Source organism: Schistocerca nitens, chromosome 2 (assembly GCF_023898315.1).
Source record: "Schistocerca nitens isolate TAMUIC-IGC-003100 chromosome 2, iqSchNite1.1, whole genome shotgun sequence".
Taxonomy (NCBI): Eukaryota; Metazoa; Arthropoda; class Insecta; order Orthoptera; family Acrididae; genus Schistocerca; species Schistocerca nitens.
In genome coordinates this window covers 76,049,748-76,070,418 of record NC_064615.1, presented here as the reverse complement: position 1 = coordinate 76,070,418, position 20,671 = coordinate 76,049,748, and the positions used below count along the sequence as shown (strand labels likewise).

Below are 20,671 nucleotides of genomic sequence, written 5' to 3'. Positions count from 1 at the left end.
AAAATTGTGTCCTGTCATTCCCGATTCCTGAGGCGAGCTGTTGCCGACCGATCGATCGATAATGCTTCCCCCTTCACTAATTGTTTCACTGTCCACGCCATTGTTTGCCACCCACTCTATTTCCCTATGCACAGTTACCAAATTACTACTTCGAATATTAGTTAATTCATTACACGGTGGCGCTAACACACTGCTTTCGTCTTCGCTGTCATTTCTCAATTTACTTTGGAGCCTAGTGTTACGTTTTTCACACGCCATTATTGTCACAATATTTCACACGACAACACAGAAAAACACAATTTGAAGAGCATAAAAAGGGGAACACATTAACATAGCACTGAAAATAATATCTAGTTAATTGCAGCTGCGAAATACTTGGTGCAAATCTACATGCATGCCACAACTGTTTTACTGTACAACAATGAAAGACTGCAACTACAAAGGAGATTTTCTCTACAATTACGTGCTAGCAATAAACAAAAGCTACAATAATTACACAAACTACAAGAAAAAATCAGAAGATCCCAGTGAGGTATCCTGGCAGGGTCGCCATATGAAACGTCCCCTTTGAACAATTATACATGACTGTGCTTAAACTGACACACAATATTTTTAGCGCAACGCAATCTGACTTTCAAAAATCCCTACAACAGAATGGCCCTGACTAACATTAACCTATACGTTTCACAAATCACTTACCTCACAAAAATCTGGGTTACTCGAGCTACTGCAATAAAGCGAGCGCCACTACTGCCAGCTAAATAAAAGATTCAAACTACTGGAGGCACTAACTACTGATAGGCATAGTTAGCAAATGAAAGATTTTAATAGAGAACAAACAATGTATTTACCTTGATATCATATATATATATATATATATATATATATATATATATATATATATATATATATATATATATAGCAGTTCATGACAAATTTCAAAACTCCACCATCTCTCTCCCCACGTCCACCACTGCTGGCGGCTCACCTGCAACTGCGCAACGCTACGCGCTGTTCCCAGCCAGCTGCCTAACACTACAATGGCGAGCATTACAACAATGCAAAGCAGCCACAGACTGCACACAGCACAGCCAGTGATATTCATACAGAGGTGGCGTTACCAAAAAAAACCTAAACAGCCTACTTACAAAGTCAGTTGCTTTTTTTCCAAATTTTTGGTGTATTGAGTCACAGAAGACACCTGTGGCACCATTCTTGGAGCGAAGATGTCGATCAGTAGGTTGTACATCAGACCACTATCAATCTCTTGTTTGTTTCACCAGGAGTGGGACGTTTATGTTGTGTTCCTCTCTTTTTTCGTGAAAAAAGAAATATTCTCTTTCGTCACTTTGGCAATAGCATTGAGTCATCCCCTACACTTGGAGATTTTTTAATTACTTTTTTAAATTGGAAGCTGAGGACGTAGAAGAAGTTTCTAGGCTATTCATCTCATGGCTGCCATGTGGTGCTGACTGGCGCACCCTAACTTGCTTTTGGCGGAAATGTAAGTGCTGCAGTTGTGCTACTGTGATCCGTATTCGGTGCAGATAAATCCTATGACACAATATTTGTTCCCCAATAGTGATGCTGTTTCCCGTCAGGGTACCTAATCACACAGCGCCCGTCGTTCAGGACTAATTTTGTGAGCATGAGGGTAAACTGCCGCACCTCTACTGCCCACGACAGTCATCACATCTTCGTGCACTACTCTGGAGAGAAAGGTGTACCATCGCTATCCACTCCATCTCCGTTACCTGAAGTTACCATTGTTTTGCGGGCCCCGATAACATGTTCCATGCGGGATGGGATCGACGCGTATAAGGCGCAAATGGCGTCCCGCTGCATAGCCATCCACGCTGCGTTCACCTGGTTACATAGCTCATCTGTGGTGGTCCGCATTGGGTCACAGCGCTGCAACCGTCTTTCACCATATCCCATATTCCAAAATGTTACAGGACCTGCAGTCATCCATTTCTAGACGACTGGAAGCTGTTTCGGATGTCAACGGGTTTGCTGCACTGGATTGGGCATCGTAAAGTGTTATGTTTATGGTGTTGCTATATTTTTCGTACACCATCTGCACAAACGAGAACTCATGCATTGTCAACAACCAGAAGAATGTCGGAAGTGGAACTTCAGAAGACGCGCTTGTCTGCTGAAGTACTCTCATCTGTACACACAAATTGATGCAGTGTGGGAAATATTAGAATACACAATTTTTTTTATTAAATTTTGTTTTCTTACAACTGTAATGAAAAGTTGTAACAAAATTACTCTATGCGTGTATTAATCATTTTCCTTTATTTAGAGGTTCGAAACAACGCTAAACTGAAGTATAAGTTTTCTTGAGTACAGTGCAAGGTTACATAAATGCACGATAAACTGATAAACCGCACCGACTACAGTCACCAGGAAATATCGGTGAGGTGCAGAGAACTGACGTGGTATCAGCAAACAATGTGTTCATACTGGACCACAGTAGGCTTCTTAATGTGAGGGATCGGAGATACGTCCAGCAAAGAGCACCGCCCTCGTCTTTTGATCCAGTATGTAGAAAAGAAAAGGATGGTCTGCCTTGAAAAAGATCGGTGGTGGAGGCGTTGTAATTGCACTTGGCGCTGGGACAAAATGAACACCTGCAACAGATAAATCAACATTTCAGATTGCGTGTAACTCAATAATTTACCATACCTAATTTGCATTGATGGCTGAAAACGTGTCTTTTCATTTTGTAACCGGGTACAAATGGTTCAAATGGCTCTGAGCACTATGGGACTTAACTTCTGAGGTCATCAATCCCGTAGAACTTAGAACTACTTAAACCTAACTTACCTAAGGACATCACACACATCCATGCCCGAGGCAGGATTCGAACCTGCGACCGTAGCGGTCGCGCGGTTCAAGACTGTAGCGCCTTGAACCGCTCGGCCTCTCCGGACGGCAACCGGGTACAGATTATAACATAATTGAAATTAAACTGTAAGAGAATCGTTGCACTTTATGAACCTTGCAAATAGTCATCACTGCTAATTACTTTCAGCTGTCACAAGGTGATCGCTTATAATAAGGGCACCGAAGAGTTTGACCGTAACTAAAACTCGTTTACTTATTTTCCGTGTTCACTCAAACAACTTTCTTTTTCAACACTTTGCCTTGATATTAATTGTAAACAGGTGTTATTGGGAGCAAGCTGCACCAAGTTGGTGGTATTTCAGCACCTGGCGCACCTACTTCACTGCACCACGATCCCTGACACCGTCCGCTTAGCAAGTAAAGTGACCCGACTGATTTCAGCATGTTGGTCGTGCAGAGCAGAAATCGTTCCATGGCTGTTCAGCATCCAACATATACCGTAAGGAGCGTTGCAGACAATGGTAGACACTCCTTTCAGAAGGACAGCCTGGCAGATATTAATGCGCTGGTTCTCATGCGCATCGTTTGCTTGCAGCACCTACCATCTTTGGAGAAAGCTTTTCATATGCCATAAGCGTACCTCAGGTGGCTGCAATGCGTTAATTATGTAATGGGGAAAGGCCTCCATCTTCATTATCTTGGTATTTGAGCAACGTCTCTGCGCACATGATAGATATAAAATACGTATGCATATTGATATTTTTCACTACAGTTGGTATTTAGTGCAGTGTCCAGTAGCTGCTAAGATAATCGGAACTAATAAACTTTTATAATGCACCAAGACTGTTAAGTCTGTACAGTGATGTTCTCAGTCTGTAATGGAGTTTGTACTGACATGAAACTTCGTGGCAGATTAAAACTGTGTGTAGACCGAGACTCGAACTAGGGCATGTGGTCTATAAGCTGAGTTACCCAAGCACGACTTACGACCTGCCTCACAGCTTCTTACCTTCAAAACTTAACAGTTCTGGAAAACTTGCAAGACTAGCACTCCTGGAAGAAAGGGTATTGCGGAGATGTGGCATAACCACATGCTGGGGATAATTTCCACATATTTTTGGACCACTGTCGTATGATAGTATTTTTAACGAGATCTCCGCCATTTGAACGTACAGACTTCTTTATTTCATCATGATTTTGGCTTTAAGTCGTTATCAAATACAATAATGTTGGGTGTAATTAGACTTTGTTAAGTGAAGTCATCGTCAAGATCTATTGAGCTGAATGTCCCAGCGTGTAGATAAGTGCAAAGTCATAAAAATGTATGGCAGACGGGTAACGATAAAACGATTGAGCCACAAATTAGCATCAATACAGTCATTACGCTTGCAGTGAACATGGCCAGAAAATATACTATGGATCTTATTGGTTTACTATCAGTAACTTCCAATTACTCTTGCAACATTCGTCTACCATCTCTTTGATCTCTTTGCTATATACCAATAGAGTTAAATGCAACACATTCCTCACACGACCATCTGGCTGTCTGGAACCTGGAAGACAAATAATCACGTTGAGTAGTTGGTACATTTTAGTGATACATAATCCACAACTTGCCAGCTGAATTGCAAGATCAAAACTTTCGTCTTTTACAGCTGAAATTTATTCTTGAGTGCAGACATGTTCCGACTATTCATGTTAGGCATCTTCAGTGGTCTACAATACATATAAAATTATCTAATTATATATATATATATATATATATATATATATATATATATATATATATATATATATATTGATGTGACATATGTGGTGATTTTTGGATTTGTGTATCTCTAACTATTTCTATTTACAGTTATCTGTTTGTGTTTTCCACTCACATTCATTTTTGTGACCTGTTCATCCAGTCGTCTGTAGTTTTATACATGCTAAAAGCACATGGCATAGGTTTCTTCAAGTAAATACTTCTCTCCACATAACCTATACTGCAGAAAACTGCACATGTTTGCACTGCTCTTGGTCATATGCTAAGAGTCATGCAGAATGAAATGTGGTGCTGGGATGGGTATGGGGGAAGGGTGTGTGGTGGAGCACTGTCTGTGTGTGTGTTTGTGTGTGTGAGTACGTGTGTGTGAGTGAGTGCGTAAATTTTTGTTTATTATTTATTTAAGTGTTTGACATGTTTTCATGTTAGACTGTGGATTAGTTTGAATATTGATATTCTGTTGCCGTTCTTTTTGTCATTGAGAAAATTTTCATTTTTATTCATGGCCTTCTGTATTAAATATTCTTCCAGTATAGCGAGAATTCCCTTCTTTTTGTTGTCGTGGCCCAAGATTGGAATTATATTTTAACTAAAGTTTAGTCTTGATCACAACACTTATGTCTCAATAAGTGTCTTATTGAGACATAAGTGTTGTGATCAAGACTGAACTTTAGTTAAAATATAATACTCTATTGATCACTGTTTCCAAAAATGTTTACCAAAATTGTACAAGATTGGAATGTCTATTTTATCTCAGTGTGATGGTGATTTTATTTTATTAGATATGCAGCATATGTGAAGTACATACATCCATTCTTCGGTGCTCTTATGTGTTCTTTGTAGCTGATGTTAAAATTTCTTGCAGTCATCTCAATATATTTAGAGTTGCAGCTGTTTTACGTTAATTCGTATATACCTGAACTGTTGTATTTATCTTTCTTTTCTGTCACAACTTCTGTTGTATTGTGCTATTTATCTTGAAAGATATATTAATTTTATGTTTTTTGAAGACGTTACTAATTTTATGTGTGAGCTGATTGTTGTATGTCATGGTATGCCATTTTTTGTTGAGAGCTCTCTTTTCTGGCGTGAGTGTGCATTGTGTGTTATTGTCCACGTATTTTGGAAAAACAAGGTTACAATCACCATAATGTTTAAATAACTAGAGGTCACAATTTTCTAATTTTTTTCGTCTCTGAGTCAGAGAAAACTGACGTAATGAATAATAAGGGCAAGTTTTTGGTTTCTTCTTGGGCAGCAAGTTACTTACCAGTTGCTGCAGCAGCCTCTGTGCCCTCTTCGTTAACCTCTATGAAAGCTTTGTGGAACACGTCGTCCACTTTAAGTCGTTTCTTGCTAATTCCAGAAAAATCTGCGTCGTCATCATCGAACATATCAGTCATTCCCAGCTGAAATTGAAACGACGTTTAGCTTAAAACAAGATTTCCTTGTACATTGTTTCTAGATTCCGTGGATAATATACGTTATCGGAAATTACAATAACAGTTCTAATTGCAATCACCAGATGTGTTGAAAAAAGTACTAAGAAATTTCTGACAGTGACAGACTGCTCAGTAGATAATAACTCGAACTTTTGGAAGAGATAACGAATGAAATTAATACGATATTCACCACCAAATATGTTGTAACTTCTTAGTAGCGCATCTACAATCCCTCTGAACCACGCCTGTTCGTAATTTTTATACGACCAAAGAGGGCATAAATTGCTCCTAATAATGGCACGTTAAAAACATGAATAATTTGGTTTTTTCTCATCAAGAGCAGCAGAAATACTGGTGTTCAGTTTGAACCCTATTGTTGCCTAATTTGGGTAGCAGCAATGTTACATTCAGAACAGTGCTTCAAATTTATTGTAATTAAGGAAGATCTTCTGTCTGGGTATGGGGCGGCTTCCCCGCGCCTATGTAATTCGGGTGGTAGCTAGCAGATAGCTCCATACATGACACATTGTTCTACCACGACAGATGTGTTCTTACGATGCAGCAGTTCCCAGTAGGTAGTTACGACTGCGGCCGAAAGGTGTCAGCATCTTACCGACCATGAAATAATGAAGTCAAAACCAGTATTCTGGAAATGAAACTTTCTCTGCCGTGAATATTACGACTTCTGTTAATTATCGTTGATTCAATATGTTCAGTTGTTAGTGTGAATGAAGTTGTGAATGCAAAGTAATATAATAAATAAATACTTTTATGTCCATTGACGGAATATACGTTAGCATGAAAACTATTTATGTACAGAGTGTGAGTAGTATGCTCTGGGAAAGGTTTGTAAAGTGCAACTAGTCAGTTTATGGAACGGGGGGGAACATGAAACATTTTAGGATAATTCAGTTATTTATTGAGTGATCTATTATGGTATCTGTGAATTTATAAATTTGTGCTTTTAATAAACTGCTTATCAAAATGCTTAAGTTGTGATTGGTTAAATGTAAAAGTCACGGGGTCGCGCGGTCTAATACTGTTATCAGATCGGCTATGATGTATCTCAGCCAGAGTACAATACAGGGTGATTCAAAAAGAATACCACAACTTTAAAAATGTGTATTTAATGAAAGAAACATAATATAACCTTCTGTTATACATCATTACAAAGAGTATTTAAAAAGGTTTTCTTTCACTCAAAAACAAGTTCAGAGATGTTCAATATGGCCCCCTCCAGACACTCGAGCAATATCAACCCGATACTCCAACTCGTTCCACACTCTCTGTAGCATATCAGGCGTAACAGTTTGGATAGCTGCTGTTATTTCTCGTTTCGAATCATCAATGGTGGCTGGCAGAGGTGGCCGAAACACCATATCCTTAACATACCCCCATAAGAAAAAATCGCAGGGGGTAAGATCAGGGCTTCTTGGAGGCCAGTGATGAAGTGCTCTGTCATGGGCTGCCTGGCGGCCGATCCATCGCCTCGGGTAGTTGACGTTCTCTGTAAACTGTTTATACCAACGTTTAATACACCACTTATAAGGAGGTTTAACACCATACTTCGTTCAAAATGCACGCTGAACAACTGTCGTCGATTCACTTCTGCCGTACTCAATAACACAAAAAGCTTTCTGTTGAGTGGTCGCCATCTTAGCATTAACTGACGCTGACGCCTAGTCAACAGCGCCTCAAGCGAACAAATGTACAACTAAATGAAACTTTATAGCTCCCTTAATTCGCCGACAGATAGTGCTTAGCTCTGCCTTTTGTCGTTGCAGAGTTTTAAATTCCTAAAGTTGTGGTATTCTTTTTCAATCACCCTGTACTTTCGCGCGTATGTTGTGGGCCAGAGAATTGTTTTGTTAAGATTAGATTAGATTAGTACTTGTTCCATAGATCATGAATACGACACTTCGTAATGATGTGGAACGTGTCAGGTTAATAAAAGGTGTCCATACAACATATTACATTACACAAAGTATTACATGACACTTAATTTTTTTTTGGGAGGGGTGTTGGGGTAATTACCCACTTACTATATCCAAAAATTCATCTAATGAGTATAAGGAGTTGCCATTCAGAAATTCTTTTAATTTCCTTTAAAATGCTATATGGCTATCTGTCAGACTTTTTATGATAATTTACCCCCTTCTGAGCCAAAGTTAGATTTAATCTTGAGTAGTGAAGATCATCCTTTCTCCTAGTGTTGTAGCCATGTACACTGCTATTACTTTTGAATTTGTTCGGATTATTAATAACAAATTTCATAAGTGAATATATATATATTGTGAGGCTACAGTGAAGATCTCTAGCTCTTTAAATAAGTGTCTGCAGGATGATCTTGGATGAGCTCCAGTAATTATTCTGATTACATGCTTTTGTGCAATGAACACTCTTTTACTCAATGATGAGTTACCCCAGAATATGATGCCATGCGAAAGCAGAGAATGTTTTTTCCAGTTCAACCCCTCATCAATGCATACACCTAGAAATTTTGAATATTCTACCTTAGCTACCGATTTCTGATCGAAGTCTATATTTATTAATGGTGTCATTCCATTTACTGTGTGGAACTGTATATACTGTGTTTTGTCAAAGTTTAATGAGAGCCCATTTGCAGAGAACCACTTAATGACTTTCTGAAAAACATCGTTTACAATTTCACTAGTTAATTCTTGTCTGTTGGGTGTGATAGCTATACTTCTATCATCTGCAAAACGTACCAGCTTTGCACCTTCGTGAATATAGAATGGCAAGTCATTAATGGATATTAAGAACAGCAGAGGACCCAAGACCGAACCTTGCGGCACCCCATTCTTGATTGTTCCCCAGCTTGAGAAATCACCATTTTTTTGCATATTATGTGAACTGATTATTTCAACTTTCTGTACTCTTACAGTTAGGTATGATTGAAAACATTTGAGCACTGTCCCATTCATACCACAGTACCTGAGCTTATCTAGAAGTATTCCATGATTTACACAGTCTAAGTTCAGTTTGGAGCTCACCTTCATGCACCCATAAGAACCTATTTTAATGCGGTAATTTAGGGAATTATGGGTTAATCTTAACCATAGAGAGCCGCAAAGTAACCGCGAGCGAGTGAGAAAGACGAACACGCTAAATTCCGATTTTTCTGTGTAAATTGCGACTTTTGAATAATCCGAAAACCGCGTGGTACGTTATACAAGTTGTGACTCCAAACTGGACATTCACGGTGGTCAATTTATGTAATATTCGAACGAGTATTCTGTCACAGACAATCTGTTTTGCAACATTTCCCGTAAAACGTTTGGTTAAATACCATAAGCTTGCTATGACGAGTGACTGTAATAGTGTGTGTGTGTGTGTGTGTGTGTGTGTGTGTGTGTGTGTGTGTGTGTGTGTGTGTGTGGGTGTGGGTGTGTGTGGGTTTGTGTTATAACTGCACACCAGCACGGGTATCAAACGAGTAACAATACATCGAAGTTTTCACGCATAGACTATCTATCCGTTAATAGCTGAATTTACCCTTAAACTAAAATATTTAATGCGACCTATGGATATAATTGGTGTGGCTGGTTCTACTACAACTTGTCCAGTCGAGCAACATCGATTTTTTTCTAACAGGAAGGTGTGTGGACTGGACTGCATCGGAAGATTTCACCGAAAAGTGAGTGGGCATCATCTGTAGGAGAAACAGTTAACTGCCCCGGTGCAGATAAACCGCAATAAGTCACTCTGATACACGTCTGCTAATAGCTACTAGAAAAAAATGCAGACATCATGGCTTGTTACCTTTGCAGATTCGAGTTCACCTTTCTCCTCTACGAATAGAGAGGTGCATCAAGCATATCGTGACTTTATTTAACTGACTTATATATTTGGCAAAATACACGAATCATCATAACTAAGAATTCCTGTGACACCAACATTCGTGACTTGGTACTTTTGTCATCACTGACCCGATGGCTTTCTTTCTGTGACGGTTTGTGAAAAGAGAATTGTATGGCACTTGCCTGGCTGGTGTTAAAAATTTGCGATTCCGGATTACAGCAGAGGTACGACTGTTCACATCATCACTTGCGAATGTGTGGCAGAATGTCGATTATCACCTAGACGAGGCTGCGCTGTCAGTGGAGGTCACATCAAATCTATGTGAGGTATTTTTGCCAGGTAAGTAATCCCCAGCGAAACAGATGCAACGATTTCCGAGATATGCACCATCTACATCTACATCTACATGCATACTCTGCAAATCACATCTAAGTGCCTGGCAGAGGGTTCATCGAACCACGTTCACAATTCTCTATTATTTCAATCTCGAATAGAGCGCGGAAAGAACGAACACTTCTATATTTCCGTACGAGATCTGATTTCCCTTATTTTAGCGTGGTGATGGTTTCTCCCTATGCAGGTCGGTGTCAACAAAATATTTTCGCATTCGGAGGAAAAAGTTGGTGGCTGGAATTTCGTGAGAAGATTCCGTCGCAACAAGAAACGCCTTTGTTTTAATGATGTTTCCAGATTGAGATTTTCACTCTGCAAAGGAGTGTGCGCTGATATGAAACTTCCCTGCAGATTAAAACAGTGTGCTGGACCGAGACTCGAACTAGGGACGTTTGTGTTTCGCGGGCAAGTGCTTTACCATCTGAAGTAAACAAGCACGACTCACGACCCGTTCCCACAGCTTCAATTCTGCCAGTACCTCGTCTCCTACCTTCCTCCAGGCTGTGGGGAGTGTGCGCTGATATGAAACTTCCCTGCAGATTAAAACAGTGTGCTGGACCGAGACTCGAACTAAGGACGTTTGTGTTTCGCGGGCAAGTGCTTTACCATCTGAAGTAAACAAGCACGACTCACGACCCGTCCCCACAGCTTCAATTCTGCCACTACCTCGTCTCCTACCTTCCTCCAGGCTGTGGGGAGTGTGCGCTGATATGAAACTTCCCTGCAGATTAAAACAGTGTGCTGGACCGAGACTCGAACTAGGGACGTTTGTGTTTCGCGGGCAAGTAAACAAGCACGACTCACGACCCGTTCCCAAAGCTTCAATTCTGCCAGTACCTCGTCTCCTACGTTCCTCCAGGCTGTGGGGAGTGTGCGCTGATATGAAACTTCCCTGCAGATTAAAACAGTGTGCTGGACCGAGACTCGAACTAGGGACGTTTGTGTTTCGCGGGCAAGTGCTTTACCATCTGAAGTAAACAAGCACGACTCACGACCCGTTCCCACAGCTTCAATTCTGCCATTACCTCGTCTCCTACCTTCCTCCAGGCTGTGGCTAAGCCGTGTCTCCGCAATATCCTTTCTTCCAGGAGCGCTAGTTCTGCAAGGTTCGCAGAAGAGCTTCTCTGAGATTTGGAAGGTAGGGGACGAGGTACTGGCAGAATTGAAGCTGTGGGGAGGGATCGTGGGTCGAGCTTGGGTAGCTCAGATGGTAGAGCACTTGCCCGCGAAATGCAGAGGTCTCGAGTCCGAGTCTCGGTCCGGCACACAGTTACAATCTCTCAGGAAGTTTCATATCAGCGCGCACTCCGCTGCAGAGTGAAAATCGCATTCTGGTGTAATAATGTGTTAAGTTAATAGTTTAAGCAATCTTTTTCACTTATTTCAGTGCTACCACATTCATTAACTGAGCTTCTTCCCAGCGGCTATGCCCACGTAAACACATGTTACAAATTTGGAAAATGTTGTATGACCGCCTTGAGCTGGTGGTAAAATTTTTATTTATACAACCAGTTTCAGTCGTATGGCCATAATCACGTTCATAAAAATATTCACAGCATCACGTTAAGTGAAGCATAAAATAATTATCATCAGATGATAAAACACTGAATCAGTTCACTGGGTTAACGCTGACTCCAGTTGTAACACGAATGGGTATACTACCTAGCACAGTTTTTATAAATTGACGATTTAATTTATGTTTCGATATTTCGGCTAACGTTATGCTGTGGATATTTTTATGAACCTGCTGACAGTCAGACGACTGAAATTGCTTATATGAATAAACTATTTTACGAGTATATCAAGGCGGTAATGTGACGTTTTTCAAATATATAAGAGCTATGGTGCACCACCTCCTGAAAATACTTGTTATAGACCTCCAGGGATGAGTCGAAAGTCATAAGCGAAAATCGTTCTGATATCTCTGATAGTGGAATCATGTACAGGTACTGTCGTTGCTGTAGGATAGGCAAGTTTCAGAGGTGGAAGTATGGACCAAAATAAAAAAAATAATGGTCAGTAATATTGGCACTAAAGTGCATACCTCAACATCATCTTCGCTAGCGTGAAATGCGTCTCTTCCAGTGAGCGAGTGCCCAAAGCTTTTAAGATATGCGTTTTAGAGCCCATATTTATTGTACATTTTCTTTTTGTTTTGGTGTATACTACCTCACCCAATAATACGGAAAGCAAGGAGCTTGCAGTAAAAGAGATGTGTTTCACAGTATCGATGATGAACATGTGCTCAAAGCACTTAAGGTATGCGTAATATACCAACTTTTTACCCGGGGCTTCGCCTGCGGACACATATGTCATGTATATTGAATACATATACAATATATCTCATTCTCTCGTGTTTTATACCATACAAGTCCAGAGCGGAACTTAAATTTATCTTAGGTACTCAGCCGTGTGGTCCCGAAACATACTGACAAAATAATTGGCTCACTGCATTGCTCATTCTCTCTATCAGATTCATTTTAGCAAAAGCAGACAAGCATGGCTAGGACGGTAACAACCTGATATACCATGTATTCGTATCCTTTATCGCAGACCTACCCTAAAACCTCCCAACCATGTAACAGCGTCCCACTCCCAACTTTGTGACACGGGTTTTGACATACAGAGCTCCCTAGCGGTAGTTGTGATCAACCTAAAGTTTCGGAAGAAGTACGGGCAACTGTCTGGAAGAGTTGGAACAGATTCCACGTGCTATCTGCCTCAACTCCATGTTTCTGCACGTTTACAAAACTTAGTGTGAGTTGTTCTTGTGTTAACATGATTAATACAGACTCCTCTGACTTCACCATATCTAGTTGCTGAGAAACCTGGTATGTTTGTATGGTCACCTCAACAATATCAGCTACAAAATGAGAAGTTTGGCAATTTGAATTGATCGTTCGTTCAGGTTTTGGGTACCCAACACTATGACACTAGTTTTTTTTCAATACTTTCACATTTAGGTGACGTATCTTTGTGCTCATTGCCACAGTAGTGGCTTTTAGTGTGTAGAACAAAGGTGGATAGTCGGCAATATAAAATTTTTTCACCGGAATTGCTGGAAAAGATCTCGGATGAAGTGAAGAGTGAAAAGACCATAGCTCGCCAAGCTAACAAAGGGTATAGAATACACCGAAATGTGATTTATAAGAGGATGAAACTGAAAAAGGAAAATCGATCTTTGACCTCTCACAACCTAGGCAGACAACGAGGAGCTTGAAGAGAGTATAATCTGTGGCCATGTAATCGCTCTTACGGTCTGTGGTTTTCCAAATGATAAATTCGAACTGCAGCTGATTGTGAAGCATTATTTAACACAATCTGGCCGCACTGTTCCTGAGATCAAGGATAATCTGACAGAAGAAAGTGGGATGACATGTTTTTGGGAAGACATGGGAAGTTGAGGGTGAGAGTGTCAGAGAGCATTTCGCGATACAGAACAAGGATCAATGCTGAATGTGTTTTTCGATGATCTGGAAACTGAATAGCAGGGCGTCTCTGCAGAGAGTATTTGAAGTCATGACGAATGAGACTTAACAGACGAACTAGCTTCTACGACAGTCACAGCAAAAAGAGGTTGCAAGTACCCAGAAATTATTAAAAATGCTACTACAGTGTGAATCTGTATAATGATGTGTGGCAGTGCGACGACAGAACTGGCCCCATTTTATCTGACTTACAACGCTGAAAATGTTAATCCTGGGTTAAAGTAGGGGGGAGGTGAGAGGTACTACGAACACGCTACAGTCGGTCAAAGAGCGGGTGATTTGACATGCGGACGCTAGAAGATTGGTCTGAGTCCAGTTTGCTGATTATTTTAAGGAAACAGTTTGGAAATGAAGTGATTTTCCTGGTTCAGTTCCCGTTCTTTTATGTGAATGTGTGTGTTTGTGCCTGTTCTTACAAGGATCAAGATTTGTTTTTAAGATTCCTATCAGAAAGTTTATTTTTGGATGTGTTGTGGGCTAAAATTTAACTGTTTTTAGGAACTGGAATGCGTTAATTCCGATAAACGCACTACAACAATGTGACACATCCACTGTGAATGATTTTTCCTCGTGAGATGAAGAGTGTCACATAGCTGAGTGACACAAGAAATTCGTCCATCGCCTCCTCTAAGAGATATATCTTTTAAAGAGACAGAATTCAAAAGAAGAGGCGTGTAGCTATGTTGAGTAAAATCCTCAGCCTTGAACATGAAATATTACGGGAGTTACGTACAAAATACTTAAAAAAGTGTCACAATGTTGGGGAATTCTGTGGTGTCATTGCAGCTGATGGGAGAGCTATTCCAGGACAAAGGCGATATCGCCAGTGGTCGGCAAATGTCAACGACGGTAACGGCGTCCTGAATACGTTTCTTTTCAATTTTATTTGGCCTTTGTTGCTGCTGCACCATACTTCGAGTCCTGTATGATACACACAATCTCTTTGGCCTCTCTCAACAGAGGGCATAGCTTGTTTTGGCGGTGTTGGGTACTTACCATCTGCATAGCATGTTTCAGCCTAGTTTTCTCTCTGTTACAGATCATTTGCGCCATTGATTGGATCATTATGATAGGTTGTGATTAAAGTATAGCACTTATTTCCACAAAAGAGAGAAATAGTCACCCTCTTGGTAGTTCTGTTTAAGTTTTCGTCCTAACAGTTCATAGGGGCTTCCTTTTATAGCCAGAAAAGAGTTGTGGAACTCCGTAGAATAAAAAGAGATTATACTATTCGCACGCTGAAAACAAGGGATGTCCATACCTCGTACGTTGAACAGCATTGCTGAAAGATTTTACGAATGTTACAAGCAGTATACCGACCCTCCATATTAAAGAGCGTAGTGTTGCACGAAAAATGTGCTTGAGCAAAGGCGATCACATAGCATATTAACGTTCCACAGATTAAATTAAGATCAACAAAGGAGAAGAAAATATAATTCTCAAACCACTGACAAAATTTATCGAGTTCACAATAATTGAAATACTGGCGTCAACTGTTATCGAAATAATTATTGACATCTGTTCATATGGATATGCCGTTCACCAAATCGAATATTTTCCTAAAGAACGTTAAGTTGTCGGTTCTTACTGCATCATAGAACCCTGCTCCTTATTATCAAATTTAAATTCATGTGGCTAACGATGCCGGCTAATACAACAATTGAGAAATACAGCATTTTCATGGAAGTAAAAACTGTAACACGTCAAAAATCGCACTCCTTCAGTATTACTTCTAGGTACCAGAATTACACTTACTTTCCTGAGTGCTCCTGTAAGTCCTGCTTCGTAGTCCATTTTGAATTTAGGTAAATATACATGTACCTCGGCATTGTACATTCTGGAAATTATTTCTTGAAGACATACATTCGTAAGATTCTTCTCGACGTCTGGTAGGCCATTTAATTCTCTGGGTAAAATTATCAACATACTTATTCTGTTACCCTGATGTAAGAAATAAGATCAAAAAACACAATTAAACTGATATTACATAAACTGGGCAGCAGAGCAATCAAATGGAGACTACAATAATATGAGGGCTATCCGTTTATTCAGGTCCGACCGCTCGCGAAATATAAACCACAGTGAAAATCCGCAGAAGCTTCGCACTGATAGGTTGGGCAGTGTCTGTAGAGTTCATGTCGATTGCGTCACGTTCCTCTTTTCAGTTTTAAGCCCACAGTGAGCACGTGAAGATGCCTAGAAAATAGTGTCTCTTGCCAAATATGACTGCCTGCTGACAGATTTCGCCTGATTTCACGCACCCCACAAAATATAGCTGTCATTCATCTCCTTCTTCGTGATAACTCTCGGCCGCTTACCGCAAAGGCAATAAAGAGATCACGTGAACCGCTGGCTATGAAGACAATATTTTGACACAGAACAACGAGCTGCAGACCAGCGTAGACAATTGGTGGAAAGCACAGGAGGCTGCCTTGTATGACAAGGATATAGGAAACTTGACTACGCTACGACAGAACGTCTAAGTCGGAAAGGCAACTGTATAAAGTAGTAGCTGGAAGGTAGAGCTAACTGTTGCAAATGAAAAAAAAAATTGATTTTCATTATGGCCTCCATTTCGCAACCGATCGGACCTTAATAAATGAATGCCCTCGTACCTTGTCAAACATTGTATGGAGCTGTGTAACTAAATTCTTATTTCACTGTTTCATGCTGTAACAAATATGTAGACAGGGAATCATTTAAAATTCAAGGGGCTTAAGAGATTAGTACATTAATTATTCTCACCATAAAAACATGGATGTTAGCTCTGTATGACAATTATCATGAAATGAAGCAGTAGTATTTTTTTCAATATTACTGCGTGTATAACGTGAAAAGTATTAAAATGTTGGTGGCTGGCTTAATAGCTATGCAAACTATCGTTACTTTAGACTCCATTACTTGTTAATAGTATAATACATTATATTCATACTGATTGTTAAAACAAGGATGAATTCTTATTCTCATCTATTTAGTTACGATATGGACACAATATAACGTCTTTTATTATTCGTTTTATTGATTAAACCTACGCGAAACTGATTTACTAGAAAAATTTGTCTTGGTGTTGTTCTAAAACAAACATACAATGATGTTATTTCCAGAATGAGATTTTCACTCTGCAGTGGAGTGTGCGCTGATATGAAACTTCCTGGCAGATTAAAACTGTGTGCGGACCGAGACTAGAACTCGGGACCACTGCCTTTCGCGGGCAAGTGCTCTACCACACAGTTTTAATCTGCCAGGAAGTTTCAACGATGTTATTTCTTGCAAAAAAACGCAATACAAGCTAATCAAGACATAAGAATCTCATTACTGTATGTTTCCTCGATTTGTATATTAAAATAATGTAATTCATGTGTCTTCAGACGAAATACCTTGTACGGAAGCAGGATGACCTGAGAATTAAGCTCATTTATCTCCGCGTACATATATCGATTCTTGACGAACATGGTGTCCACATCTTTAGTTGGCTGTGATGGTGGATGGAAAGGCCGGGGCTCTGTGAAATATTTGCTGAACTGTACGCTCCAGTTGCCCTTGAAGTAAACCGCATTGACCAATACCATACGAGTGTGTTCACCGAGAGCACCTGAAATAATTGTTGTTTACTGACATTTGAACATAATCCACTCTGTCATTCATTCACACACGCCTTCATGGAAGTGAAACTCGTTGCATTATACATTAACAGACAGAGGTAGCCATTACAAGCTACTTTTGTTAAGTACATTGATACAACATTATGACTACTACTAATATACCGACCCGACGACTTATCTTAGAAGATAGATTAAGTAACGGCCAATCTAGGTTTCTAGCATTTGTAGAATTAGAGAATGGTTTTGACAATGTTGACAGGAATACCCTCTTTCAAATTCTGAAGGTGGCAGGGGTAAAATACAAGGAGCGAGAGGCTATTTACAATTTTTAAAGAAAACAGATGGCAATTAAAAGAGTCGAGGGGCACGAAAGGGAAGCAGTGGTTGGGAAGGGAGTGAGACAGGGTTGTAGCCTATCTATGACGTTATTCAATCTGTATATTGAGCAAGCAATAAAGGAAACAAAAGAAAAATTTGGAGCAGGAATTAAAATCCATGGAGAAGAAATAAAAAGTTTGATATTTGCTGACGACTTTGTAATTCTAACAGAGACAGCATAGGACGTGGAAGAGAAGTTGAACGGAATGGACAGTGCCTTGAAAGGAGGATATAAGATGAACATCAACAAAAGGAAAACGAGGATAATGGAATGTATTCGAATTAAATCAGGTGATGCTTGGAGAATTAGATTAGGAAATGAGACACTTAAAGCAGTAAATGAGTTTTACTATTTGGGGGAGCAAAATAACTGATAATGGTCGATGTAGAGAGGATATAAAATATAGATTGGCTATGGCAAGGTAACCGTTTCTGAAGAAGGGGAATTTGTTAACATCTAGTATAGATTTGTCAGGGAGTCTTTTCTGAAACTGTTTGTCTGGAGTGTAGCCATGTATGGATGTGAAACATGGACGATAAATAGTCTAGACAAGAAGAGAATAGAAGCTTTCGAAATGAATGCTGAAGATTAGATCGTTAGATCACGTAACTAATGAGGAGTAGATGAATTTGTGGCACAACTTGACTAGAAGAAAGGATCGGTTGGTAGGACATGTCCTGAGGCATCAAGGGATCACCAATTTAGTGTTGGAGGGAAGCGTGGAGCGTAAAAATCATAGAGGGAGACCAAGAGATGAATACAGTTAACAGTTTCAAAAGGATGTAGGTTGCAGTAGTTACTCGGAGATGAAGAAGCTTGCACAGGACAGAGTAGCATGGAGAGCTGCATCAAACCAGTCTTTGGACTGAAGACCACAACAACAACAACTAATATACTCATACTGATAATTATGTTAATTGTACAACATTACCCGCCTCCTTAGAAGAGGTCGCTAGCTCACGCTTGTGCACAGGCACTCGACTGGAAGGTAAGGCGGTTCGAATACTTGTGGTGGAAAATTTTGACTGCCTTGATCTGGCCGACAAGGGAAGGAACTCTTTGCGCCGATGTCCTAGATTAAATTTAAAAGCTCTCTGCGGTGTCTTATGAGGTGAGGGAATGTGACACTGTTGATGGCGAGCCGTTCGTCGCATGTGGACTTTAAGGTCGGTGGACCCCTTGGTGCCATTCAAGAGAAGTAGGCTACGTGCCGGCACCGAATTTCACCGTCTCTCCCAGTGATCCATACCAACACACAATCAACTGTACAACCATTCAACACAGTGATCCACACGGTACATACACACACACACACACATACACACACACATACATACTTCACACTTCATAGCAGGTCGGAGGAAGGCAACGGCAAGCCACCTCCACTGGGACCTAGCAGTGTACGGCGATACTGGATTCCTGCATCTGCTCCCCCTACACTAATTCTCTGACTGGGGGGATACTCTGGCATTTGCCGATTATTTACATGTGATTAAGCCGTATTAGAAGGTAGAAACCTTATTTGAAAAAAAGTCGCTGATCACTCAGCCTCTATTTGTATCTAATACTTCAAACAAAGCATTTATGCAACTTTGCATAAACACAGATAATCTGTTATACATTTTTTAACTGTGGTGTCACCGCCAGACACCACACTTGCTAGGTGGTAGCCTTTAAATCGGCCGCGGTCCATTAGTATACGTCGGACCCGCGTGGCGCCACTGTCAGTGATAGCAGACCGAGCGCCACCACACGGCAGGTCTAGAGAGACGTAATAGCACTCGCCGCAGTTGTACAGCAGACTTTGTTAGCGAAGCCACACTGACAAATACGCTCTCATTTGCCGAAACGATAGTTAGCATAGCCTTGAGCTACATTTGCTACGACCTAGCAAGGCGCCGTATTCAATTGATAGTTATTATGTGAAGCATGTATCATCAAGAGAGATGTTCTACAATTGTGGATTAAAGTTAAGTATTACTTCATCTACGTACTTTATTTGCACTTCTCATTGTCCTGTTCCAGACCTCACGCCAGTCAGCGTGTAATTAAACGCGTGCAAAAAATGGCTCTGAGCACTATGGGACTCAACTGCTGAGGTCATTAGTCCCCTAGAACTTACAACTAGTTAAACCTAACTAACCTAAGGACATCACAAACATCCATGCCCGAGGCAGGATTCGAACCTGCGACCGTAGCGGTCTTGCGGTTCCAGACTGCAGCGCCTTTAACCGCACGGCCACTTCGGCCGGCAAACGCGTGCATTTCGGCCTCCTCTAGAAAAACAGTGTTGGCTCTTCTGCCAACACTACATTAACGAAGTGGCAAAAGTCTTCCGAAACCTCTTAATATCGTGTCGGAACGTCTTCCGCCCAGTTCAGTGCAGAATCCCGACGTGGCATGGGCTCACCAAAGTCGTTGGAAGAGCCCTGCAGAAATATTGAACCATGCTGCCTGTATAGCAGCCCATAATTGCGGAAGTTTTGTCGGTGCAAGATTTGAACTCTCGATTACGTTCCATAAATGTTGGATGGGATTCATGTCGCTCGAACTGTCCAGAACGTTGTCGTGGACAATTTTGGCCCGGTGACATGCCGCATTGTCATCCACAAAAATCCCATCTTTGTTTGGGTTTGCGAATTTAATGAATGGCTGCAAATGGTCTCCAAGTAGTCGAACATAGCTATTTCCAGCCAATAATTGGTTCAGTTGGAAGAGAGGGCCCAATCTATTCCATGTAAGAACAGCTGACACCATTATGGAGCCAACACCAGCTTGCACAGTGCCACTTTGACAACGTGAGTTCATGGCATCGCGGGGTATGAGCCACACCCCAACCCTACCATCAGTTCTTACCAACTGAAATCGGGTCTCATCTGACTGGCCACGGTTTTCCAGTCGCCTAGGGTCCTAGCGATATGGCC

The 20,671-nt window shown here is 40.7% G+C and overlaps 1 protein-coding gene across 2 annotated transcripts in view; it reads right to left on the bottom strand.

Moving 5' to 3' along the window:
- Positions 1 to 2,278: 2,278 nt before the first annotated feature.
- LOC126235742 (serpin B6-like) overlaps positions 2,279 to 20,671 on the bottom strand; it is a 45,328-nt gene continuing 26,935 nt past the window's right edge. For both annotated transcript variants that reach the window (XM_049944527.1, XM_049944528.1), the window contains exons 5-8: positions 17,144 to 17,358; positions 15,522 to 15,707; positions 5,892 to 6,030; positions 2,279 to 2,636 (exon numbers count right to left, since the gene is read on the bottom strand). In XM_049944527.1, the coding sequence (XP_049800484.1) occupies positions 2,488 to 2,636; positions 5,892 to 6,030; positions 15,522 to 15,707; positions 17,144 to 17,358 (689 nt within the window). In that variant the 3' untranslated portion in view covers positions 2,279 to 2,487. The remainder of the gene's footprint in view (positions 2,637 to 5,891; positions 6,031 to 15,521; positions 15,708 to 17,143; positions 17,359 to 20,671) is intronic.